General features: G+C 39.9%; 1 protein-coding gene across 15 annotated transcripts in view; it reads left to right on the top strand.

Moving 5' to 3' along the window:
* Positions 1-26,716, top strand: part of LOC122968108 (disabled homolog 2-interacting protein-like) — a 149,602-nt gene that overhangs the window by 28,398 nt on the left and 94,488 nt on the right. For 2 of the 15 annotated variants that reach the window (XM_044333066.1, XM_044333065.1), the window contains exon 1: positions 21,202-21,627. The exons of 12 other annotated variants lie outside the window; for them this stretch is intronic. In XM_044333066.1, the coding sequence (XP_044189001.1) occupies positions 21,504-21,627 (124 nt within the window). In that variant the 5' untranslated portion in view covers positions 21,202-21,503. Of the gene's footprint in view, positions 1-20,765; positions 20,770-21,201; positions 21,628-26,716 lie in introns of those variants that run through there. One more of the 15 variants, XM_044333071.1, reaches the window with a different exon arrangement.

The raw sequence follows: 26,716 nt of genomic DNA, 5'->3' as shown, positions 1-26,716 counted from the left end.
CAGTGTTGTGTGTCTGGGCGTGGGGCGGGCATTGTTGTCCTATTATTAGAGCAAGCCGGGTTGACCAGCAGCTGCGTGGGGAAGGAAGTAGGCTCAGAACAGCCGGAGAAGAGGGATTACTGGGAACACTGAGCGGGAATTATGCACCGACTTCTGGAATGGCATTCCTAAGGTGGCCGACTCAGTGGCGAGGAAGACGAGTGAACCAGAACAGCAGACAAGGATCAGTGTGAATCATTAGAGGAGAAAGACGTAGGAGAGGCTGGAGGTCAACAGTGATCTGGACTAATACATTCTGTTGTACGGATAGATAAGATAATTGATGATTTATGGACAAGGATTTGTTTAAGGCTGTGATTCATGAGTTTTTTATTATCAATGAATGATGTTTCGGTTATTTTTTTAAACAACTAATGAATATTTCAACGACGATATGTGAGAAAATAGTGAAAAATAATGTGTGTTTTGTTTGACAGACAGCCCAAAACTCAAAGATGTTCAGTTTACTATTGAAAAACAGCAAATCCTCTCATTCGAGACGCTGAAATCAGTGAATTTTTTGCACTTTTGCTCGATAAAAGACTGATTCGGTGATGTAGCGATTATCAAAACACTGGTATCAGCTAATCAGCTTTATGTTTCAACACTATATTTTTCACACCTCACTAGAAATTGCAATATTTTACCACAGGCCACAGTGTGAGTACAATGAATAGCGACGTCAATAAAGGTTGATAACAAAAAAATACAACTTAATATAATCTGTCATTGAGTCAGCTCATTCACTCTTTGTTACATCTTTATCTTCGGTGGCTCAGGCGGTGTAGCTGACCTAAGTGTTCTCAGGCAGTGAAAATGGAAGCGGTTCCTTATAGATAGTGATTGCTTGGTGATCAACTGCTGTGATAAAACTGTAGCCACACTGGCTAAAGAGATAATAGCATCCCGGTATTACTCGCATATCTCTGTTATCTCTACCTGTCCTTCCCCTGTAACTCTCTGGTGTGTATTCCAGTGATATCCTCTTGTTCAGTGCTATTAGATAAACACAGTAACAAGAGCTTTTATTTTGTCTTACCTGGACTGTTTTTGCATTTCATTTTTTCAACAGTTTACTTTTATACGTGACCCCTGGTAAGATTTTTAACATCGATCTGTATTTTTATCTGTCTGTCACTCCCTTCATCCCTGCAGTTATGTAGCACAGTGTTGAATGCGGGCTGTGATGTGCTTAATGAAGAGTGACCTTTTTGGTGAAAGACAGCCAACAGAGCCATTGTGAAACTGTCTCCTAAAAAAAAAAAAAAAAACAGAACGGCGCTACTGAGGAAAGATTAACATCGCTTGTCTTGAATGTACTTGTTTTGATGTTTTGCAACGATTGTGAAATCAAAAAAAAAAGTGTTGGTAGAGACTATTGTTGATTCGAAGTCGACACAAGAAGGTGGTCAATAGAAAAGCAAACTGGACTTTCAACATGAAGAAACTGACAAGTGCGCTTAGTTGTGATACGACAGGCTCGTCTGTATTGTAACATCAAATCGTCGTGGCTCACGTACACTTTCCTGTGGCTCACAGAGTTTTTGCAGAACAGGACCTGCCCTCGTTTACTCAACTCTCTTTTCAGCTTTCCTTCACCCCTCCCTCCACTCCTCTCTGAAGAACAGCTATGTAATTTGTTCGAGTCATAAATCACAGACAACTGAAGGGATTTTGATATATGTTTCACAGTAATATACAAGGGGTGGTTTCTCTGTGTATGTGGATTCTGGCCATGAATGTGTGAGATAATGTTTAGTTCATGTCTGTTTCTTTCAAGAGTGCATGTGTGGGCTTGTGGGTGCAGCCGTAACCTCTGTGTCAACACTAGTACTTATTGTTCGTTAAGATTAGGGCTGCAACTAACGATTATTTTTCATTATCGATTAATTTGTTGGTTAGTTTCTCAATTCATTGTTCAGTTGTTTGGTCCATAAAATGTCAGAAAATAGTGAAAGATGTTGATCATTGTTTCCCAGAGCCCAAGGTGACATCATCAAAAGCCCAAATATATTCAGTTTACTGTCATAGAAGACGAAAGAAACCAGACAATATTCACATTTTTAAAGATGGAATCAGAATTTCTTAAGAAATGACTCATTATTATTCATTATCATTATTCATCTTTGTTGTGGCAACAGAGTGCTGGGAATCTGAATTTAGGGCCACACAAATCTAGGCTTTGTGTAGCTAAATTCCTTTTTTTGCCCCTTCCTAACCAACTAATTACCCCTACTGCTCACGGCTATACACTCACATACAGAGATGTACAATTAAGATTAAGGTCTTACTTATAAATCTTGCTGTGAATAAATTGAATTACCATGTATAGTATGTAAATTCTTTATTACATTTATTTTGATTTTAAAGGGGATGTATATGCATGTTTTCAGGTGTATATTTATAATCTGGGGCTCCACTGGAACATCTTTACATGATTTGCGGTTCAAAAGACTCCTGATTTATCTTTTATTGGCTCTTTATGCAGCCCCTCAGTTCAGCCTCTGTCTGAAACAAGCTGTTTAAGCTCCTGTCTCTTTAAGGCTCCCCTCCTGATGAGCCTAACCTGGTTGGTTAGCTTCCCCAAGAGACTAGCGGCAGTTCTGGAGGATATGTAAACTTCTCAAATACATCTGTACATGTTTGAGACAACTTGAACAGCCAATGGAGCAATAACCTTAGTACCAAAGACTATGGAGCAGCCATTTGTGGGCGTGTGCAAACAATCTGACATCATCACGAGGAGGAAGTAGAGGTAACACCGCAAACAAAGTGTTCAGAGCAGGCTGAAGCCCTGGTTTTTGACTTACAAGGAGCATTTTTACATACGTTCACCTCAAGTTATAAGTCTGTGAACAAGTTTAACATAGACATCCAACATCATAGCACTACAAAAATAACAGGAAATCACAAAAAGCAATGACATATCCCCTTTAAAAAGTTAGCAAGTTAAAAAAGTAAAGACTAATGAACACATCTTCATCCGTCAAAACATCTTGAAAACAAATGACTTGATTAGTGTGAAATTTGCTCTGCACATTTGGCCCGGTGCAATCAATTAGTCAGACACTCGGTTTTTACATGTCTGCTGACCTTGCACGCCTCTCATAATGAGATAATAACATAATAATATGTTGATGAATTGTCTCTTGTGATGAATCCAGCTGGAGTCCATATGTAGTCGTTCATAAACGAAATGATGCAGCCTCTTTTAGCAGATGTGGCCCTAAACAATGAATTTAACCCTGACTGAGCTTTTTGACATGCACGCCCTCCATTGAGGCTGCCAGTTAAACGGATGTATGGGCTCACTGTGTGTGTCTGGTTGTATTCATGTAGGCTTAGAATTTGACAAGGCACATTGCAGTGTCAGCATGTATGCTGTGTGCCACCATGATGCATACAGATGGAGTTACAGTACAGTTTAGGTGCTTCGATATTCTCAATATATTTATGGTGGTATTGAAGACTTAATGGGGAAGTCTGTAAAAATCGGTATCTGCAAAAGGAGCAAACTGTCTACTGTCTTGCTGCAAAACTGAGACTTTTTGGAGTTTGTCTGTTGACATTTAACAATCTGGTCCCGCTTCATAGGATCTTTGTTTGACATACCCCGTCCAAATTAATTTTGTTTGAATGTAGACCTTCCAGCTGTGAACCAGTGAGCGTTCTCATATCCCAGCACAATCACCGCAGCCACTTTCATTAATGTCCCAGGAGTTGTTCCATTATTCACCGTCTATGCAGCAGCTCTTACAATGACGTCATCACTACAGTCTGGCTCTCTCTCTCTGCTGGTTAGCTTAAACAGAGTCTCAATTCAATCTCACAAATTAAATCTGTCCTGAGCAACAGTAAAGAAATTATACAAATTCTGTTTTCGGCGGAGGTCCGTCGTCAAGGTTTGTAGAGAAAGAGTATAGAAATGGAAAGTTGACATAATGAATGGATGGGACATGAAGGTACATTTAAAATGTAAAATAATGCCACCAGAGTAATGATACGGTATGGTAATGTGGGGAATTTAAATAAAATGATGTGTGAAGAAGTACTAAGGCAATGACTCATAACCACTGTGTGGTTTGTACAGTCAGACAGAGGTACTACAGTAGCTATTGCTATGCCAAAGTTGTTGAAAAGACAATTCTGAGATGTAAATGTCTCACAAGAAGTTAATGTTCTGTGAGATTATGTGCATTTATTTGCATATTTGATATCAGTGTAGTTGTGTTGCGTATATGTAAAAAGGGGGTGACATTTCCTGTATGTATAGTCTTATTTGATAAAGCCTTGTTGTGTTGATTCACATGAAGCTGGACCACCCATCGAGTTTTCAATGAGCCAAGAGATAAGAAAGCAAACATTTCAGGTCTCTCGTCTGTGAGTTTTCACAAGTGGTTCAGTGTCTAATTTACTTGTTTTGTATGCACTTTTTCTTTTTTTTTTTTGTATGCGACATATAATGATTATACCGCATGTCTCTTGAGTTTATAGGTTAAGGATTATATCAGGTGTTAGTTTGTGTGTATTTGTGTTATCCTTCACACGTCATCTTGTTTTTTTTTACTGCAAAGCTATGAACATGTCAGTACAGAGTGTCACAAGGGCAGCAAGTGTGTTAGGGAGTAAGACATTACTTTATAACACATGATAGTAATGTAATCACTTTTCCAGTAACCAGTAGTGGAAGGGATTACAATTTGAAGTTCAGTAATTAGATTACAGTTATAATCCCAGTAATGCTCCGTCGCTTAATACACTTGGAGGGGGGGGGGGGCCTTGCTCGCTGACTTATCGGGATTAAGGGAGGTTTGATATCAGTATGGTCTCTGGAGGAGGAGAAAGTTGTCTTTTTTCACATGTTGTGTTTTCTCAGCTGGCTTTATAATGTTACCCACGGGTACACTTAACGCTCAGGAGTCACCTGACGCTAGTTTAGTTCAGAACCGGAGGGCGTGTGACTCGTGCAGCGAGAGGTCGAGACTCCTGTAGCGCCGTGTGAAGTGACTGAGGCTACACTGACGCTAGCTTTTGGATGGTCGGTAAATCCTTCCAAACCGTATCCTGCCTGCTTGTTAAACCACAAACGTCTCATTTTCTAATTTCTACATGTGTTAAATACAAAAGATGCAACATGTGGATGTGAAGGGTTTTTTAAAGGCAAATTTTGACAGAGCTGATGGCTGAATAGTGAAAGTAAAGTAACAAGTAATATCAGTAATTGATTAGGGCTGATAACTTCAAATACTCTACAATGGCAAACTATTGAATCTTTACTGTTGGGTTTGTTGCTGTTTTATATTATATTATATTTATATTCCTCTTTCCAAATCTGCCTTGACAATGATGTACAGATGAACAGGCTTTCATCACAGAGGGCCACACAGACTGGTAAATAATAAAATCTGTGGAGACAAAAGCCCATCACTGAACCAGGCCTCTGGCTGTCAAAACAAAATGAAACCGGAGCGCAGGAAAAAAAAAAAAAAGCACACGTCTTTCTACTGTACTCCCTGAGAATATGCAGGGTTTTTGGAGACATAGCTTACAGATGTGCTGTAAGGTGCTGAGCCCTGAAAAATCCAACATGGATAATGTATTTTTTTTTAAAGAAAAAAAGCTTTTCAACTACAGCATTATAGTTCTGCCGCTGTTAAAGCTGTACCTTTGACTGCTCTCTAACTTATGAGGCACCGCAGATGAAAAGCTCCTTGAACTTGAGATGAAAGTCTCGCTAACTCGTCTCGTGTCACGGATCTTTCAAAGATGCCACAGAACGACTATCAGACTCGTGCGGCGAGGAGGGTGACGCTGAAAGGATCCGAGGGCGTAGCGTTTTCAGAGAGCAACAACGCGTTAAATCAGTGAAAGCAAACAAAAAGTAGTGTGCCCTGATGTATGCTCTACATAAACATTTGGGAGACAGTTGGAGACAAACTTAACAGAAAACTCCCTCGTGATCTTCTGCCCTTTTTTATCACATGAACTCACATTCACACATAAAAAAAAAAAAGCAAAACGGCCACCTGTTCATCGACATTTAAGACTTTTAACTACATAATTCACACACCAAATCTTTTTTTTCATAGGCATAGGGTTACGAAGATTTCATTGTTTCTATGGTAACCAGCAAAGGGATCAGTAGATGTTCCACAGAGTCGCTATTCAAACCGAACAAAAAAACACACTCTTCCTCCTGAGAGAGACTGATTAATATACCAAATGACACATAACAGATTAAATTTCATAAGTTTATTTCCTGTAAATAGAAGTAAATTATCTTATTTCCTTGACAACAAGGGGGATTTCTTTTTTTTTTCTTTTTTTTTTTTTTTTTATGCATGAGAGAGGGCGTCCCGATAGCAACTGCAAGATATGTTCGTGACACTTTTCGAACACACCTTTCATGACGGATTACTGCACTCACCGTCCGAGGGGAGAGCGCTCTTTGTTTATCAGTTCTCTTTCTCAGTTTATCTTACAGTCTTCTCTCAGTTTATCATATACACACAGGCACCGTGGGAGTGAGAGGAATCACGTCGATGATGTAAGTAGGTGGCCTGACGTGCTGAGACAAAACAGAAAACAGGAAACGGGGGGGGGGGGGGGGGGGGGGGGGGGAGAAAAAAGAACTCCACTCCCAAAGGTTCCCCTTTCCCTCCGACGTACATCACTTCCTGTCACATAACTCTCCCCCCACCTCCCTCCTCGACCTCCAGTGCATACATACTCACACACAAACTTCCCACAGCTATTTTAATGACTGATCATACAGCAATTTGTGTTCAAGTTTGTCAGCAAATATGCTGTTGTAACATATAGTTAAAGAGGAGATTAGCTGAGGTTATAATAGCCCCATTCTAGTTGCTTGTCAGTGTTTTTGTACAACCAACTTGTGAAGACTGCACTGTCCCAGATAGTTGTACTCCTCCTGTGTCCTGCCCTCGATCTCTCTGAATAGCTACACACATACAGGCACATGCACACACACACAAACCAAAGCACTATCTTTTGTCATCGAGGCTGTACCACTTTGAGAAAAAGGTGCAGTCCCTGAATGGAGTGAATGAATGCATTAAAATACAGAATCTCTGTGTATTCCTGCCTCTGGCTTCACTACCAGGACACAGACATTCACACGTTCACACAAACACACCTGCAATGGGTCTGAGCATGTGTCGGGTGGGTAGGTGGGGGGGAGAGGTTGTGTGATTAATGTTTATACCTTGGGATGTGGACGTTCAGTTCAGGCCACGTTCAGTTACAAATAGAGTTCATTTTAAGTTGTGATGTTTCTCTTTGCTTCATGCATGTCTTTGTCCGTCTGTCAATGTGTGCAGACATGTTAGCAGATTTCCACGGGGGCTAAGTAAGCTACCTACAGCGTACTAACTGCGATCAGAACGATTGTTGCCAACTCTGTCTCCTCATAAAAGAGAATTGGAAAAGTCTTGTTCAGCTTGATCAGTTGTTAAAGCTTTAATGTTTTCTCAAAACTTGCAATAAGCACCTGTTTGTCTTTCCAGTTGACTTGCGCCTCTTAGAAGCCTGCTGTTTAAACTGTTTATCTGACAGATATAAAGGAGTCGTGCTGTTTTCTGAACTAGTCTTTCAGAATGATGCAAAGCACGCGCCTAAAAATAGAGCGAGACCAACTTTTATGGTGCAAGGAATTAATTATCCTTCTTGACAGCCAAGAGTGACTACTAAGTATTCACTTCCTGCTTCTAATTCACAGTAAATCCTTCCTGTAGTTCAGGGGATGTCATAAGCGTTCTTGCCAAAACCATTTTGTTTGCTTTATTGGTAGATGAATCTAGTGCATACTACTGATTTAGACCTTCTCTATACACTAAGTCAGATGGCACATACTGTAAAATATTATTGAAATGTAAGCAAAAACATCTTCTTGGAAGTGTTTTATTTCGAAGCAGCTGCAGGCTCGCATTTAAGATTTTGCTTAACATTCCAAGGAGGGAATTCACTTAAAAAAAAAAAGCATGCCAAATTGGATTCAGTTTTTTTTATCCGTTTGAGCAGTAAAAACAGGAATAGTATTACAAAATATTGAAAAGAAAACATCGGGGAGCTTTTAACGAAAAAAAAAGCATTGCGAACTCGTATTCTGCAGGAACCACAAAACAGCCAAAAACCGAACATACTGTTAGTTTTTAATTAGCGTCTTTCTGGTACACTCTGACCCTGCAGGTCAGCCCAGAAAAATTCTCGCTGTGAATTTAAATTGAGCAGAGATCAAAAGGATATGCATGTAAGGCTGTGGGGTACAATATTTTTATTTTTTTTTAACACAACTGGATAATTCTTATGGTTGCTCCATCCTGGTTTGTGCTGTAGGGGTATGGAGTTGTTGTAAACAAACGCAAAGAAATATATATTAAAACGGAGAGTGAGGTAAACACCTTCGTTTCTGGATGATCACAAACCTTGCAGGAGGAGATACGGGTCTGCAGACATGTGAGTTGAAGCAGCTGAAGGATGAGATGATGCAGATATGTATCATCAATATGACAGACTTAGATATTCATAGAAATAATCATCCTGTAGTTCTTATGATTTAAGAGTTAGATGAAAAGCAGAATTTAATTACATATATTTATGACTGAGTTGTAAACAGTGTGTATAATCCATTCAATCATTTATTAAGTCATTGTCATAATATGGCACAACATATCTATCTGTTTGACTTTGTCTGAAAGGATCACCTCCGTACCATCCTAGTAATAGTAACCTTCACAGTGCACTGACTTACCGTAGCCGCTACAATCGGAGAGATGGAAGCCGGTGCTCGTGCGCCAGGCCGTGCACACGCAGGTGAGAGCTCAATTAACAGTCAACACATCACACATATAAAAGGCCGGCGGTTGACGGATGGACGTTTTTTTTTTTTTACAGTAGCGTTAACTGCCAGCTCCGCTATCGCCTGTATCGCTGCCAAAACCTCAGGAACCCCCTCCTTAGTCTGACTCTGTGGGCCACTTAAATTTCACATGGCCATTTTAACAAATTATGCCTATTGTTCATATCCACAATGGAGCCTCTGTGGCTGAACGGGACGTGGCGACCCTTATGTGGGCTGTGACTGAATTCCATGAATTCCAACATAAAGAACACGGAGTATTACAGAATAAAACAGGCAACAAGATCAGATATTATCTTTACTTAAATGAGATGTGTAGGTATTTAAAGATAATCCGCTCTAATACCGCTAATCCACTTAATGCCACCTCAAGATATCAACACAGACATGCACTGTATATATAAGCACATGTTGTTGTTGTTTTTTTTTTGTTACAGTAGAGTTATGTGCGGTCTTTAAATGTGAACGAGCAGGGGGGAAAAGAAAGGAAAGTGAAGACAAAAAAACGGTGATTCTTCCTTACATGTACAAAAGAGAAGGGAACGTTATAAAGGGCAGCAATAAAAGGCTGAGGAATGAACTAAGAGGAGGATAATTGAAGCACTACAGTCCCACTTCTGTAATGACATGTTTCGTTACCTATAAAACCAGCTTCCTGGCTCTCGCCGTCCTCTAATTTTTTTTTTTTTTTTTTTTTTTTTTTTTTTTGAGTGTATCTTTACAGCCTGTCCTGTGAGACTATTACAGATGTCTCACATGAAAGACTTCGGCTTTATTACGGGGACAATATTTCAACACTTTGAATAAACTCATAATTTATTTACAGCTGAGCAAAATTCCAGAAAACAAGGAGAAAAATCAATAAAACTGCTTTTAGGTAAGCAGAGCTCGCGGTGACACCAGGTTTATCTGTACAGCATGTTCAAAACACAGCGCGGATTACGTTACTTCAAGAGAACAGATGTGAGTTTTGTTTTATTTCTATTCCAGAGAATTATAACAACAGATTGTTCACATGGTTTTTGGCATATTGGTAAGTTTCTAATCTGCCTCAACAAAACAATACAACGCTGATTTATGCCTTTTTATTCTTTCATTCCTCTCCCATAGTGACCCGGGATTTAAAAGGGGGGAGCCGCCATGTAGATTAAATAAGAATAAACTAAGCAAAAGAACTAAGAGGAGATGGACAGTGAAAACCTGTGAAGGGGCTTACATTGTATTACGTGAGTGTCTGTGCAGAGGCTCCAACCCTCCAGAGGGATCAATGAAGCTTCAATCTGTCTGTCTTAGGTGAGGATGAGTATGCAGATCTGAGTTTGGGTGTATTTTTTTTTACAAAGTGTCCAGCAGCCTTTGTGTGTGTGTGTGTGTGTGTGTGTGTGTGTGTGTGTGTTGTTTTGCCGGTCCCTGTGTTGTGTTCGCGAGCCATGTGGTTATTTGTTTGATCCATAGAGGATTGATTGGAACAGATTTCCCTGTGTAAGCATTCGCTTAAATGTCAACAACAGAATGTGGGCTATTCACACTGTAATCCTGACATTGTCTCTTTGATGTGTGGATCGTATGGCCTCATTGTGTGTGTGTGTGTGTGCGCGTGTGTGTGTACCGTGTCGTCGAGAGCGTGAGAGGGACAGTAGTAAAAGTAACAGGTAGAATCGGTGTTGAAATAAACAATTTTAATAATCAAGTTATTTATCAAGCAGAAATAACAAACATTTTCAGGGCTCAGCTGCTCAAACAGAAGGATTCGGTGCTTTTCTCTGTTTTAATATGATTGCAAATTGAATGTTTTTTGACAAAAGAGGATTTTCACAATTGTCTTACACAAAAAAAAAACTTTTTATCCAAATAATTGTTAGCTGCAGCCCTTGTTAGAATGTTTCAAACAGTTTTGAGATTGATTTTCACATTGTTGCATCTATCTCTACACGTCACTATAATAATGTGTTAAATTTATTTTGTAAAATAAAGTATAATTAGACCGAAACTGCAATCGAACTGAACGGCGAGACAGATTTTGAGAGTCTGAGTCATGTAAAGGCCGTCTTCTGCTCGTTGCATGGACACAAGCGTTTGTCCAAATGTCGGAGGCAGGTGTTGTCTCTATTGTTCGGCGCCGTGTTATATATACGTAATGTGAGCCGGTAAGATCAGCTCATAGGATTGCCTCTGTGGTGTGAGCTTCACTATTGTGTTTTGTGGCTCAACGGGGGCCCCATAAGATATGAAGCCCACCAGTGGAGGAGGGAGATAAGAAAATAGGTGCACAGCCGCCGGAGAGACCTCTGGCTAAGCTTGAATCCACACAGCCAGGCTGCCAAATAAAGCAGCTATGAGGTAGCAGTTGGAGGTAGAGGTGTTAGAAATTTAGGATATTTTCAAGTATAACTTTTTCATTATTAGTCCATATTCTCATGCTGTTATTTCTCTTCTCTGCATTCTTAACAAAACAGTTTTAATAGCTGCTCTGTTTGATTATTGTTGTTGTTCATCTGCTACTTACATGATGCAATGTCCGCTGTGCAGCGAGAAGATCTGCTGGACACGTTCTGTGTTGAGGACTTAGTTCTCATCTTTTCGCGTTTCATTACATTTTTTTTTTTTTTTTTTTTTTTTTGATTGTATTTATTTATTGGGACAGTGTACAATTTTTAACATTAAAGATGCACTGCACCAGAGTTAGCTCAAAGCTAATTTACATCCGCAGTCCCCGACAATCAAAACAGCACAACAACAAACAGTACAAAGCAAAAAACAATACAGAACACACCAGACAAAATACAAAGCTACACACAGCAGCACATCACATACACCTACAATGTCAATTAGTGTAAACTTGTCTTGTGTAATTTAAACCTGTCAAATTAAAAGCAAGACTACCTGCGCTAATGAGAAAACCAGAGATGAAGTTTAGACTCACACTCCTTTTTTATGGAAAAAACCATATCAGACACACATTATTGTTCCAAGCAGAGTATCTTTGTACGTCTTAATACATGTCTGCAGAGGAGCTTTAAAAGCTTTATTTTAATAGAGAGAAAAAGAGAGTGAGTAAGAGAGAAAGATAGATGGATAAGAGTGAGTTATGCTTATGTATTTACAGGTCAACTGCAGAAATGGATGACTGCATGAATGTTAGCTTTCTGTTAATGACAGTTCACCTTTGTTTGTTTTTTATGTTGAAACATGATCAACTGATGTGTTTTAGGGATTTTGGACATTTTTAAGTGAGCATTTCAAAGTTAATGCTTATATTAATCATGGTTGGTAGGTTGTTGCCATATTACGTTTACAGAACATTATCTCGTCTACATTGACATAGCTTTTTAAGTATGTACAGTGTCAATTTCCACAAGTGCAGGGAAGGGTGGCAGCAGTAGATGTGATTGATGTGATTCAAATGTAATTAACATACTTTTAAGTTCATTTCAGAGTTATCAAACATACAGCTTAGTGGCTCTTCCTGCGTCACTATAACCACTAATTCTCCAAAATCACTTGTTTTTCTATGATAATACGAAGCTGTTTACTATTATACTTAGCCGGCCACAAGCAGCGGACATGTGGAGCGTGTGTGTGTGTGTGCGTGTGCGTGTACAGAATCGGTATTTAAATCCCAACTAGCTTGTGACCGAGCATGATGGCGCATGAACGTGTTTGACTTTCCGCGGTTGTCTCAAGTGGTGAAGTCGCTTCATTAGCGAGATCTCTCTCATCTCTTCCTCCGCTCCCTCGCTCCTTATTTGTGCTCTTTATTCCTTTAATCATGACGAAAATAAAAAAGAGTTCATCCCCTCTCCTCCTCCTCCTCCTCCTCCTCCTCCTCGTCCTCCATCTCGCCTATCTGTCTCCGGCGAACAGTGTCACACAGACTCCTCTGTTCTCTTTCTATCTCTAGTCTTGTATAATGAGTTCTGCTTGGGACGGGACATTCTGCAATTTGGCCTTTACTCCGGGGCTTAGAGGGAGTAGGAGGCTTGAATAAGAGGAGGAAGAAAAGGCGGCATGGATAGATGGCACCAGTCTATCACTATAGCAGCAGGAGTACTAGTCAGCATGGTCAGACTTTGAAGAATTTATTTTGTGTCTGTAAACTTTAACGATCTGTCATCTGTCAATGACAACGTTCTCAAAGTTCTACGGCGTACGTTGAAGTTTTACAAATCAGATTCGACTTTGATCACATAATTCAGTTGGTGGATGATTCTCGAGGGACAAAAATGGATATTTCACAAGGAAGTGAGGCATCTTGGCGTCCGTAATTCCCCTGTCTCTGCTTAGCAGTTTTGTAAAACTTTCCTTTTATTTTTGGGGAAATATGAGGTTGTTTTTATTCCCGAATATCTGTGCATTCATCGGACGTCAGTTCCGATAGCCAGAGATTTCACACAGGCTTTGATTTTTCTTATGGGCATCCCTTTAATCCACTCAAATGCTCCACTTTCCTTGTGATGAAAACTTTGGCTGAAGAACAGACGGTCTTTTATCTATCATTAGAGATGGCTCGCTGCTTTCTCTGTCCACCTCTTTATCCTTTTTCTGCCAAATTTTTGTGGATTCATGCAGATTTGAATGGGGCATCACTATTAAGATATTGTGCAGCCAGCATGAAATATCAACGTGCGGCACAATAACATATCTGCTATACAACCGTATCATTACCTCTATTTGTTTTCTAACTTTGTTACTGTACAGCTGTATAACCACAGTCCAACCACAACAATGAAAGTGAATCAGATTGAAGACTCAGCTTCATTGCAGCTGTGGTCATTTTAATTTCATAAGATATTTTAGGTTTTTATTGTGCTGTAATACAACGTGTTTCGGTAAATACTGGTTCTGTGGTATAATGACTCAGTCGTGGAAGTTAAACAAACTGTGTGCTGCCATGAGTTGCACATTTCCATGTTTTCCAGAAGGGGTCAGTATTGATACAGTTTTGATAAACCATTGAGCTCACTGTGAGTCTACCCAGTATAGATATAAATGATGTAAATGTAGATGTCTGTTCCACAAAATTACAGTTTATTCAACTGTTATAACAACATTAAGTAAAAAAAGACAAATTGCCAAGCAAGGGAGTTATATTTCTTGCATTGTCTATTTTGTTTAACTGATGACATAACACAAATTTCACCTACCCATTGCTAGTATTGTGGGAAGTTGCATGTATTTTCCTTATAAATACTAGAATAATGACTATTCTTACACTGTCTATTCCACTATATCACCATGTACCACATAGTTAACCTTTATCAGAAAGAGATACAGAAAAAAAACTCTGTTCTCTGTGTAACATCTACAAGACTTTGTTGCTGTTTACACCAAAGCAGTCGTGACTTTATTATATGTAATAAAGTTAAGTCGCCTTTTAGAGGGTAAACTACGATCTGCCCAAGGAGATTCAAGCAGCAGTAGCTATCAATTCGGCTTATCCGCCGCTCGTAATCCATACTAATACGTTTTGTCATTTCCAGACACCAGTTTTGCCCAGACGTCCAGTCCTTGAGTCTTTATGGTTTATTATCACATGCGGGGTCTGGTCTGTTATTTTAGAGCAGTCCCCCCGTGACTCCCTCTGAGGCTCTAATGGCTGGCTATATTTCAGATGCAATAGCCTATATGGTATGTGCAACTGTGTGTGTGTGTGTGTGAGGCCCACCGTCTACGCTGAGACAACAGAGTGAGCTGTGTTAAGAATTGATACATCTGTCTTTTTGTTTGCTCTGAAAGCGGAATTAGTTCCATTTTCTCCTCAGCTGGATACCTAACTTGCATTTCTAAGCAATGCTTCGGAGCTTTAACAGGTTCAGTGACTTTTTTTTTGGTTTTGGGACATTTTCTTTCTCAGTAATTTATATCTGCAACTCTCAGAAGGCTTTTTACTGTGATGTCTCAGTAAATGCTCTTAGATCTTGGCTCTTATAAATATATTTATATGTATAAATGATGTTGAGAGCTACCAGTGTTGTGGGTGAAACTAGAGCAAAACTGATGATGTCAGGTAACCCTGAGAACATGTGAATTATGCTTATATGTGCACGGTAGTTTAAAATGTTAATTGTTCTAAAACTACCATTTCAAAACTTATAATACCTCGGGTTCCTGAGGCGTACAGATAGTTACACACGTTCTACTTTTTCTAGCTCTTGCTGTTAAAGTAATTTGCCAGGTTACAGAAATGTGCCCTCAACTTCAGTGTAATAAAACCTGCAAAGGAAGTATTGCTTTTTCAATACCAGTCTTGTCTAACTTGGCATTTTTCTTTTTTTCTTTTTCCTGTTTGCTGCCGTGTCGGCTCTGACCCTTCTCTCTCCACTGGTCTCCTTAACAGGTAAGACATTTATTTCTTCTATCTGCTTCTGTCTGTCTCTGTGTGGTTCCAGATCTGGTGGGTGGTTACTTTTTACATCTCCTGTCTTCAGGGTTTCTTTTTTGCTCTCAAAAAGGCAGGCAGACATATTCTACCCTCCAGATTTTTGTTGCGTTTGAGTAACATGCAATCATTAAACCCTACACGCTGCAATACACCATAATGTCGGGCCTTTGTGGTCGAGTCCTGGGTGTTTTGGTCATATAGATAAGCGGTGGAATTCACCTGCAAACTCCGCATTCAGCACACTTAATGGACTGTGCTGATCACTTCAGTCAGCTAAATGCATTCATCTTGATAAATGTATGTTCAAGTCATTAGTGTGTTTATATCTGCCTGCAAAGACATTGTTGTTTCCAAACATTTTCCACTCTGTATGCTGACTGACTGGAAAAAATGTGCTATTAAATAGCTAATGGAATGCTAGGTTTTTAAGTAATGCCATCAATGTGCAAAGCAACTTGCAAATCGTCTTTATCACTATTACACCTCATTCAAGCATTTAAGTAGAAGGTTCTTTCTAGTAAACACACACACACACACACACACACCATGTTAGCCTTAACCAGTTGTATTGTTGTATGCTAACAGCAGTCATGTACTGTAGGGGTATTAGCGAAAAGGCTAAGAAGCTTTAACATTCTATTGTTAGCGTCCTCGCGTGTCTTACAGGAGACTCTCGAGGGACCACTACGACTTGAAAGGCGAAGGTCACATGACTGACAGGGGTAGTCAAGCTAGCTCTACCGTTATAAGCATTTTAATCTGCTAGCATGTTTACTGTAGGCTATCCACTACTGGCTGGCTGTGCAAGCTATTAGTATAATGTTATCTGTGGGCTAGACTACACTGCTTATCAGTTTGAAGATGTTTATTCGGTTTTTTTATTGTTACAATAGATATATTGTACTTCAGAAGGAATTGATATTCAAAGTTGTTATGTCTTACTACTACAAAAGGTTTCTTCATTATCTGATAATGAAGAAACCTTTGTGAACAGAGTTGGTGGAAGTCTTTCGCTGGGTAACAGACCCACACACTAAAGAATTTGAGGGAAGTTTCAGTGATAATAGAACTCAAAATCTGATGAACTTGAACATATGTTAGCATGGATTTTCATGGGTATATATAAGACTGTAGTTTCTCTCATATTTGTTTTTACATTTTTGCAATGCGCATAGTGATAAGGTAGCACACAGTCCGCACTGAATAGAGCTAAAAGAATAAAGAAAGGCAGCAGGTTGCTTAACAAGCTTGATGTCATCGTAGTCACGTTATCCTTGTCTTCCATGTTGTTAGGTATCCTCAGGTATGTTATAGATCCAAATCTGATTTATAGATTAACGTGCAACATTTACTTGGTTGTCCTATTATTCATCTGCAGGATATTTTGCCTCTTATAACATAGTCAATATCCACTATTACAGACCAATTTTGGCAATCATTGATGATGCACCTCTATCCAGCGGCATTCACATTAAAACAAAAGCCTGTGGTTTTTCTTTACCTTTTTTTTCTTGACCTTTGATTGGCCCTCTCACATCTCACTGGTGTCTCTGTCATCGAGCCAGGGGAAGTCAGCAGCAGCACTCGAACTCTGCATGACCCCGATTCTCTGGTCTGTCTGTCTATGGGGCTCTGGTCTGTCTAACAAGAAGTCATTGTAGGTAGCTATTCCCACAGTGACTATTATGCAGGCAAGACAAATCAGCCTGCTTTGTAATTAAAAAAATTGGCCTGGCCTCACACGTGTCTCTTTGTGTGTGAACAAGAACCACTGTTAGTCATATGGGTTCAACTGTATTTATGTGAAATTACAGGCTAGGTCTTAAAAAACCTAGACACACTGTGTGTATATCACTGGTTTCTCCATGAGTGTGAGAGTTACATGTTAAGAGCGTCTTCAGGATGTTTCACGAGCCCAGCGGCATCAGTGTGAAGCCTGAAGGCCTTTACGTTCCCTCTGCTGCCCGACACGAGGCTCCTGCTCACTCTGGAGTGATGTATACCTGCTAATATTCCTCCTAAATGCTCTCTATGGGACTGAGGAAACAGTCCAAGCCTGTGTTAGAGACCTACAGACACATATGCACACTGCTGCTTTCTGTCGTTGTGAGTTTATGAGCTGAGGTAATGACAAAAAACTCCACACAGCGTGCAGCGTTATGGTCCCCCCTGCTCTCACTAGCAACAAGCAGTTAACAATTGAACAGCCACTGAAGGTAAATGAGAGTACGTGAAGGAAGGAGAGGAAGACGTCGATACAATCAACATATAAATTCATTTGTTTTTCGGGACTTTGGAAGATGTTGAAAACAGAGAAGTTAATTTGCACTTTATTTCCCATCATGCATATTTGTTACCATTTTTATCTGCGTTACATTCTGTGATGTCTTTGCGGTCATCGCTGTGTTATTTCTGTTCTTCCCAGAAAGCACTTGCCAATCACAGTGTGGTCAGTTCTGTGACTTTGGCCTTTCATTTTATGTTCTGTCGATATATTTCAAGTTTCGGTCTCTGTTGCTTTTGTTCCTCTATTCGACCATTGTGGCTAACAGATGCAGAATACCCAGTTCTGCTTTTATGTCTCCTAAATAAAACATTGTGGCTACTAATGGAAATTTAGTCACTAATTTGTTTTGATTTGGTAATTCGATAAAAGTAGAATTCATTGACAAAAAGCACGAGTTCCACTTGTTTTCAACCACATCTCATTAGTTATTTTATTATCATTATATTCATCTAATGTTGTTATGTACAAATATGTACTGTCAAACAATGTCCCAGCTGTTTGCGACAGGGACAGAAATGAACTGTTGGGTTCCTGTGGGATGGCAGGACAAGGACATCGTGTGTCGCTTGATACGCTGCAGACATTTAATCACAATCTCTGATTCTGCTGAATATAAATTCCTAAAACCACCCTCCTGTTTATAAAAATATGTGACAAATTGAAACATTCAAAAGGTAGCCATTGGTTTTACTTTGCCTGTAGAGTGAATTTGTGTCGCTTTGTAAGCAACAGGCCAATCAGAGGAAGTGAGTGGCGCCAGCTGACTGCCCTCTACCGAGTGTGACTTGGGTCAATGGCCACTCCACACAAAGCTCCAACACATACTCTGTCATCATATGTTATACATCTATAGAAATTCAACATCATATCATGAGAAAACTAGAAGAGTGCACTCAGTAGAGTGCAAATCTCCACCAGTTGTGTAAGTTCTCTTATATAGATGTATGCAAAGTTTTTAAAGAAGCGTTGTATATGTGTTGTGATGTATAGACTGGTGTAATGGTAATGTGACTGAGCGTCCTGGGTTTGTCTAATTGTATAAACGTAATAAGGAAACAATAAATGGGACGATGAGTCCAGACTTCTCAATTGTTTATTTAGAATATTTTGTTATTTATTTAGAACATTTTGTTGTAACACACCACACAAAATGAAACCCCTCCCTACCTTCCTCTCCCCTCCCAAACAAAGAAGAGTTGAATCTCTGTCAATTGTCTCTTCTGGCTCCCTTACAGTCAAAATGGCGGCAAAGATAACAAAAACAGGGATTTATTCATCTTGTATCATGCCTAACTCTAGTGGATCATAACATATTGAGTATGGAATTCATCTGCAAAAGCTCTGATTCAAGATGAGACCAAATTTTTCTATGGATGTCAGTTTTTAAGCCACAACAAAGGCCAAAATGTGGCCTGCAACAGACTAGGTAAGCCTTATTTTTAGTCCAGCTGGTTGCTGGAAATGCCTTTTGCAATGTCCTAATGCATATTGAAAAATGGCGAGGACTGCTGAAAAGACGAAAGTCTAAGCTTTACTATAAGCTTTTAAGGAATAGTGATATAAAATTGTTTTTTCAAAGATTGTGAATTACTGCAACCACGAGAGGTCCTTGAACATACAGTCATAAATGTGCACAGAAAATATTAGGCTGATGGGTCCAGTAGTATGTGAGATTAGCTCAATAGTACACTACAATAGCTCAACAATAGTACACAACAATATATGTAAGTTCAATATTTAAAGGGTAGTATATGCAAATAACAATGTTTAACTTCCCTCCATGTTGCATGCAACCAGAGCTTCCTCTTTTTCCGGCAAAAGTCCAACGGTTGATGCAAAACCATCATCTTGCAGACTTCGGAGATTTGCTTTAGACTACGAATTACATTTCCGCATTTTCTGTAGCGGTGCCTTCAAAGACGGTAAAACGTGGGTCTCCCAAAAACACTCCCTCCTACTATAATATGCTAGTGATAGGGAAAAGCAGACACTAAACTATCATACTACTAAATACTTTCAAATATCACGTTGTTGAATCAGACACAACAGTCTGGAAGAGGAAGTGCCCACCAGAGTGAAGTTGTAGCTGCAGCCTGACTCCTCTGTGATTCCTAACAAACACTTACACAAGCAAACAACTAGCTTTACAATATAATGTAAGTTATGAGGCCAAATATAGTGCTGTGGAATCAGACAAAACAGAGTATGGAGGAGGAAGCGACTGCGGGATCTGTAACAGCAGCAGCCGAGAGAGAGGCGCCTGCAGCTGGACAGGCGGCTGCACCATCGACCGGTGCCCGCTGAGGAGGAAGGAGACAGACTCTGTGCTGCAACAAACTTTGCAGTGCTTTGGTAAACCTGACTTGGTGTTCTGACAGAATATTATATATGACTGTGTTGCCTGTATCTTGCAGCGGCACCCTGTAGTACCTGATAAGCATCGATCCACATAATGTAACTGACTCCAGCATGCCGTTTGTGTTATGATCCTTGCACACTGATATGATATATCCAGACTCGATGAGGAAAAACTTTTTGTAAATAAAAATAAGCCTCAATACAGAGATATAATGCTGCTGCTCACTAACTTTGTCTTTGATGCTCTGCTGACTGTGAACACACCGTCACTAGAGTCAGTCAGTCTGATTGGATGTGGCACACACAAAGCATTCTGGTTGTTGTAGGATTCCCTCTTAAGAGCTGTATGGGGAATCAACAGCCTTTTTCCCAGTTTTCTCTGGTCATTCGGCACCAATTTCAAAAATAATTGAACATCTCTACTATATATAGTTTTAAGAAATCATCACATTCACAGTGAATTTTCCCTTTAAGTGTTCAGTCACAGTTTCTTGTGAAGTCAGAATCACAGTGTGAAAATGCACTCCTATGCGCATCCATGCAAATGTGCACAACTGTCATTGTGTCTTCTGGTGGACTATGGTCCAGCTCCCGGACCCTCTTATCAGAGCAGACTCTGATTGGCCGTTTGACACTCTTAACAACCTATTTACATGTGCTTCTGATAGGCTGTCGCACCCTGCCATCCCTCTCTTGCCAAGGGAGGCAAATTAAAGTGGTTATGTTGTAAAACCTGGAATGTGACTGAAACCGTGACTGGATCTGGAGTCAATAGCAGCGGGGGATGGTGACATTATTTATGAGTCAGACTTCTTCACTGAAGCGGTCGCTGTTTTGTCTTTGCGTCTCTAACGGATTAGGTCGGTCGATGGGTTGTAATCTGATACCTGTCTTGTAAACTCCATTCCATTCCAAGCCTGTATCTACACGTGTTTTCTATGCAGCTCAAACTTTTCTCCTCTTGTTCTCAACTACATAGCATACTCTCTCTTTGTTGCACACACTCACACAGACTCACAAGAGTTAGAGATAGTGCTTCTAGATGCATATAACTGTGCTACAAGGGAGTCATTCACTGCTTTATGAAACAGGGGGACTGTCTTTCTGTCTATCTATAAAATTCCTTTAGTGTACTCTGGAACTGGGAACAGGAACAGCTTTCCTGTCAGTCAGGATACACACTCACACAGTATTCCGGATAATGCCTCTGGGATCTCTCTGTGGGAAACTTTGAGGGGGAGTGTTTAAAGGTGGAGCAGAACTCTCACAGCTTGCAGGACAGGACGCAAGCATTGAGCTAGAAGTGGATGTTTGATGGTTTGATCTCCTCTCACTCCGATGGGAAAGGCTCTGACAATGGACTGGATCTGACACTGACATAATCCACGAGGATTTAAGTAGCCGAGTGTCTGCGAGAGGACTTTCAAGTGAAGTTTGCGATAAACAAGAGTAGCGGTCCATGACAACTTGAGTTTATCTGCGCTGATACCAGATTCAAGAGGACTTTCAGTGCCGCTGAGACTTTGTGTTGTGTGGGCTTCAGACTAGGAATTAGCACCATGGCTGGGGTCTCTAGGAAGGGATCTGGGAGACCCTCATACTACTACAGATTCCTGGGCAAGTCCCGACTGCAGCGTCAGCGCAGCCGGTCCCGCAGTCGCACCAGGACGGCTGCCAGCAGGGGTAATAAATACTACTACTACTACTGCAAAAAATGTTCACCATACGGCAGTTTTAGCCTGGTAAACACAACAAGTAGAGTCTTGTAGCATTGTTTCTACAACATACTGTAGCTGTAGCTGTAGATCACAGGCTAATGATAATTTTGTCTTATTCTTAATAGCAAGTGCACATTTGTTGAAGTATTTCTCTTTGCACATGTAAGCTGCAATCTGTGAAAGTAACATAACATACCACGGAGAAGAAGCGCTTCCCCAGTTCCTCTGTTTTATTGCTCATATGAGAACTTCTTTTATAGTAACATTATTTTTAGAAGCTTATGGCGTTGTTGTGACTCTGCTGTCGGGGTTGTGTTTTTGCTCATATGTGTTTGTGTGTGTTCATGAGAGACGGGAGCGAGATGACACTTTGGCGTCACACTTCACAAGGTGATGCTACTTTCAAATCACACCACCAACAGCTGACGGCTCAGTGTCGACTCGCAGGGTTCCTCCCTGTTCAGGCAGTTTTTTCCTGTGCAGATTTGGCTTCTTAGCAACCCAGAAAAAGCTTTTAAGTCAGTTAGTTAGTGTTTTGTTGTTTTTTTTTGCACTGCATAACTACTTCTTTTTCTGTTAGTCCATGTCCTCAAGCACTCTGTTTCTTCACTTTGCTGCTTTTCTGCTTCCTCTCAGTACTGCTGTACTTACTGCTGGAGGCAGTGTTTGAACTGCAAGGTTATATTGATAAGTCTGCCCCCAGGGTTTAGCTCAAGTTACTTGAATTGAGAGAAAAAGAAGTATCTCTGAAAATCTACCGGCTATGGATTTTTTATTTTTTTTATTTTTTCCAAGCTGCTATAACTTACCAACCAGGATATTAAGTAGAACTGTGTTGCATATCTGTTGCTGTGAATATGATGCAAAGTTTCTGTAGACAAATAGCTCAGTCAGGAAAACATCAGACAAACTCACTCTCTTTGAAACCGAACTTTGCTTGTATTTATCTTTCTCACGGTAGGTGAGCGTAGTTTGACAAAAGGAAGAGATAGACGAAGCCAGACACGGTCACGCGAGAAAGACAGTCAGAGAGTAGGTGCTCGGTCTGTCTTTTTTTTTTTTTTTTTTTTTTTCCTCTTCTCTTCTCTAGCTGATGAAAGAGGAGCTTTGAAGTCTCTCCCTCTGTATCAGTCGGTTCTCAAAAGAACACGCAAGCACACATGCATTTGGAGCTCATGTACAAAGACAAACATGCAAACACACTCTGCCTCTGCCTTGATCTTTGTGGCTAAATGCAAGATCCCCCACACAAAACTTTTACAAGCTACGCATTAATGCAGCTAACACAGGGAAGGAGACGCTGCTTCAGGAGCAATGCAACGCTTTGATTTTTGTAGGAGCAGAAACTGGTAACTGTGCGCCACTGTTTTTCAATGCTTATGTTCCAGAGAGAATATAATGGTTGTTCTCTAGAGGGCTGAATTCATTAGATGTTCACTTGTCCTAATCTGATGACTCTAGAGGAATTATTATTGAATAGATAAGTGATTACTGAAATTGTTGCTGAACAGAATGTTAGAGTGGTTGTCTTTGGTTTCACATCATGGGCAGTATTGTTTAAGTTCCACTAATTGTGTTGCTGGTATGTGTGTACGGTTGGGTGAGATGACTTAACACATACAAATTGTGAGATGAAGGTAGGCTGTGAGTACATTTTCATGCAAACAGAAAAGTTGCAGAGTCAAAACAGGAAATCAGGCAGCACATTTACATGCGCTCTAGTATGCAGGTGCCAATATATCTGAATTTTACAAATAGTAAAACAGTAATAGTTGAGCTGAGAAGGTTCCTTGGTGGAGTTGGCACTTCCACCACATGACATTATATGTTACATATTATACATACATTTATGTGAAAGGTGTTGCTTGTAGTCAGAATTATCACCCAACTACGCAGTTCCTCCCAGCTGTACGCAGTTTTACAGCATCTTTCACCTCATTGTTTTGTTTAACAGCCTGAAACGTTACTGTTCTCTTTCAAACCTCGCTGGGTATCTCACTAAAGGAGGCGCCTTCTGGCATGGCTTGTTTCCACCGCTGGCAGGCGGCTATGATATGTGTCCAGCACCAAACAGCAGACGGACAAAGTTAGCAACTAGCTAGTTTGAAACATTTGAACATTCACCAGGTGGCCAGAAACCCAAGTCTAAATGAATACTAATGTTGCTCCATATCTGTATAAATGTGTGTATAAATAGGCATCTGTTTGCAAATATAACAGCTATAACAACTTAATAAGATATTATAACTCATTAGTACAGTGTTCACATCTTGTTTCCGATGCCCCTGAGTGACCAAAAATCTTTTAAGTCTGTGTCACACACATCCACTAATGTAAAAAGCCAATTAGAAATCTGGTTTCACAAATGCATGAGCAAGCATTTTATAGTAGAAATCAGGAGTCTCTAGTCCCCCAAAACTGATCAGTGAAACCAGGTTTCTCGTTTACAGGACTGATCGACTGAGTGAAATCAAGTTCCTGCGGAAAGCAGACGGTAATCAGGTCACTTAAGTTCATTTAAACACACTGCATGTTGCAAATAGAGAGGGACTACCTACTGGCTTTTGTTATTTTTAGATTTTTGGAACAATGTTTACTCTGATTATTGAGGTATTTAACAGACATTTAGGTCTGATTATGTATCTATAAATTCCTGAAGAATTTCCAGAACATTTCCCACAATACAGTATCACAATATAGTGAATATATAACCATAGTACAATATAATAATGACATGCACCATGATAAAAGTTTTTATTCTCACTGTCCACCCCCTCAGTGTGTGTGTGTGTGTTTTCTCAAATTCATTAAAATGAGGTTTGTGCTGTGAAAAAAGCAACTTTTCTCCAGTGAACAGTTCTGTTTGCCTGAAGCTAGATGATGTGATACTGCAGAAATGTTTCTCACTCTTGAGGCCCGGCAGCGCAGTATATATATGAAGAGTTTTTTTTTTGTTTTTTTTTTGTTCTCAGCACAGCCACGAACAGATCTGTGAGTGTTTTATCTCGAGGAAGTTACTGTAGCCCCTTCTTGACGTATTCACCGTCACTGGGACAGGTCAGGTGGCAGTTGCATGAGCTCATGTGTTATTGTTTTCACAGTATGTGTGTGTATGCGTGTGTGTGTGTGTGTGTGTGTCGTTATCTGCCAACGGAAAATCTTATATCAGTTCAGTTTAACCTCACATCACTCTGGATCTGTTTCCCCGTCTTTTGCCGAGAGTCGGTGACATTTACATATGAAATTACCACTTATCTCAAAGAGAGAACGGCAGCGAGACGAGCAGAGAAAGAGAGAGCGGCATTGTGTGATCTGACTTGTTATGCTGGCGTGTTTTGAAGCTCTTGATGCAATCACACTCTTTGTTCTGAATTGTCCTGTGAATTGAATGCTGTAATTTTTTTGGAACAGAATTAATCATCTGTCTCTTTTTCCTTTTTTTTATATATATATTTTTGACAGAGCTCTTGTATAACACATAACAGTTTTCAACTGTAAAGGAAAGCTGTCTTAGCTCTATTAAGACTTGATGGTGGGAAAAAAATTAGGTCTCTGAAAAAGTGGAAGTCAAAGTTTCTGTCTCTTATTTCCTCTCTCATGTTGACAGATTCCTTACTTTGGCTGCCATGAGATGTCATCCTGGCATCATATTGTTTTGAACACTATCAGACAGACTGCCCTGAGGTGTGTTTTTATGCAAAGTCTGGCATAAATAACTTGCCATTCCTTTTTTCTCCTTTGATCACACTTTATTCTTGCACACCCATATTTTTACATAAAAAAAAGTGGCAACGCATCACCTAAACACCAGCTGGTAACACACATCTGTCTCATCTTTCTTCTCAGTCTTAAAGCTTTTTAAGCTAAACTTTAAAGTCATTTTAACTTTCATCTAACCATAAAGTCATATTAACCCTTACCCTAAATAAAAACCTGCTTATTTTTCTAGCAATCTAATCTTAAAGCAGCAATACTTCCAAGTTTATAATCCATTATTAATAAAACATTAAAGCAGCCACAGTAGGGAAAATAAGTCTTTGCATAGCTTAACATCACCTACAATCTTCCAAAGGGCTTCACAGGTCCAAATCAACAATGGTTGCCTCAGAACAACTACATAAAAACCAAAAGAAAAAAACTTACAGGGGAAAAAACAAGAAGAAAAGTCTACACAGGAAGTTTGGACTCAGTAGGAGCCATAATTAGGGGAAAAAGACAATCACACAACAAAAGCTGTAGCAATAATAAAAAGTCCAACAGTAGGATTACACCGAGTCCAATTTACATATAACAAGACCAGTATCCAGGTCCAGGAAAATCTGCCTGAAGCTCCAGGAAGTGAGTCTGTTCTTTCCCCTATCCTTTAAACACACCTGTACTAACAGATGTGGGCTGCTCTGTGACGCTTCCAGTGAAAGCACCGACCGTACCGCGTCACATTACGCAGCACCAGAAGCGAAGCAACGACAGCATAGAAATATCACATAACAGTAAAAAGAGTTACAGCCAGCAGCTCGCAAGACAGTGTTCGAACTACTCAATAACAACTCAATAATGCATTACCTCTGACAGTTATTGCACGTAATCGTATTCTGAGAGGGTCATTACCAAGAAACACTTTTGATCTACGACTACGGCGTCATGCTTAGTTTTTTTCTGTCGAGCTGTTTATGATGTAGCCAGATTTTTTGGTCTGAGTGTTTGTGTTCCTGCTGATGGGAAGTGAGGAGAGAAATCATCCCGAGTGATGGGAAACACAGGCACAACAACACAGAATGACTCAGTTTCGGATGCCAGAGTCACACTTACACCTAAACATAGGAAGTCTGGAAAAACATCTGTATTAATAATTAGCCAAAAAAAAAAAAAAAAAAAAAACCCAAACATCTGTGTTAATAATTTGCAAAGTGTTAATCTACTTTAAATATTAACACGATGGGAGATTCAGAGCGACGCGGTGTCAAGTTCAGACCTTAACTTCACAGACAATTTAATCACTTCCTGTTTTCTCTAAAACACATTAGCCTTTTGATCTGTTTGTGCCTGAACATCCT

Source organism: Thunnus albacares, chromosome 18, assembly GCF_914725855.1.
Source record: "Thunnus albacares chromosome 18, fThuAlb1.1, whole genome shotgun sequence".
Classification (NCBI taxonomy): Eukaryota; Metazoa; Chordata; class Actinopteri; order Scombriformes; family Scombridae; genus Thunnus; species Thunnus albacares.
This window is presented reverse-complemented; position numbering and strand designations above follow the sequence as displayed.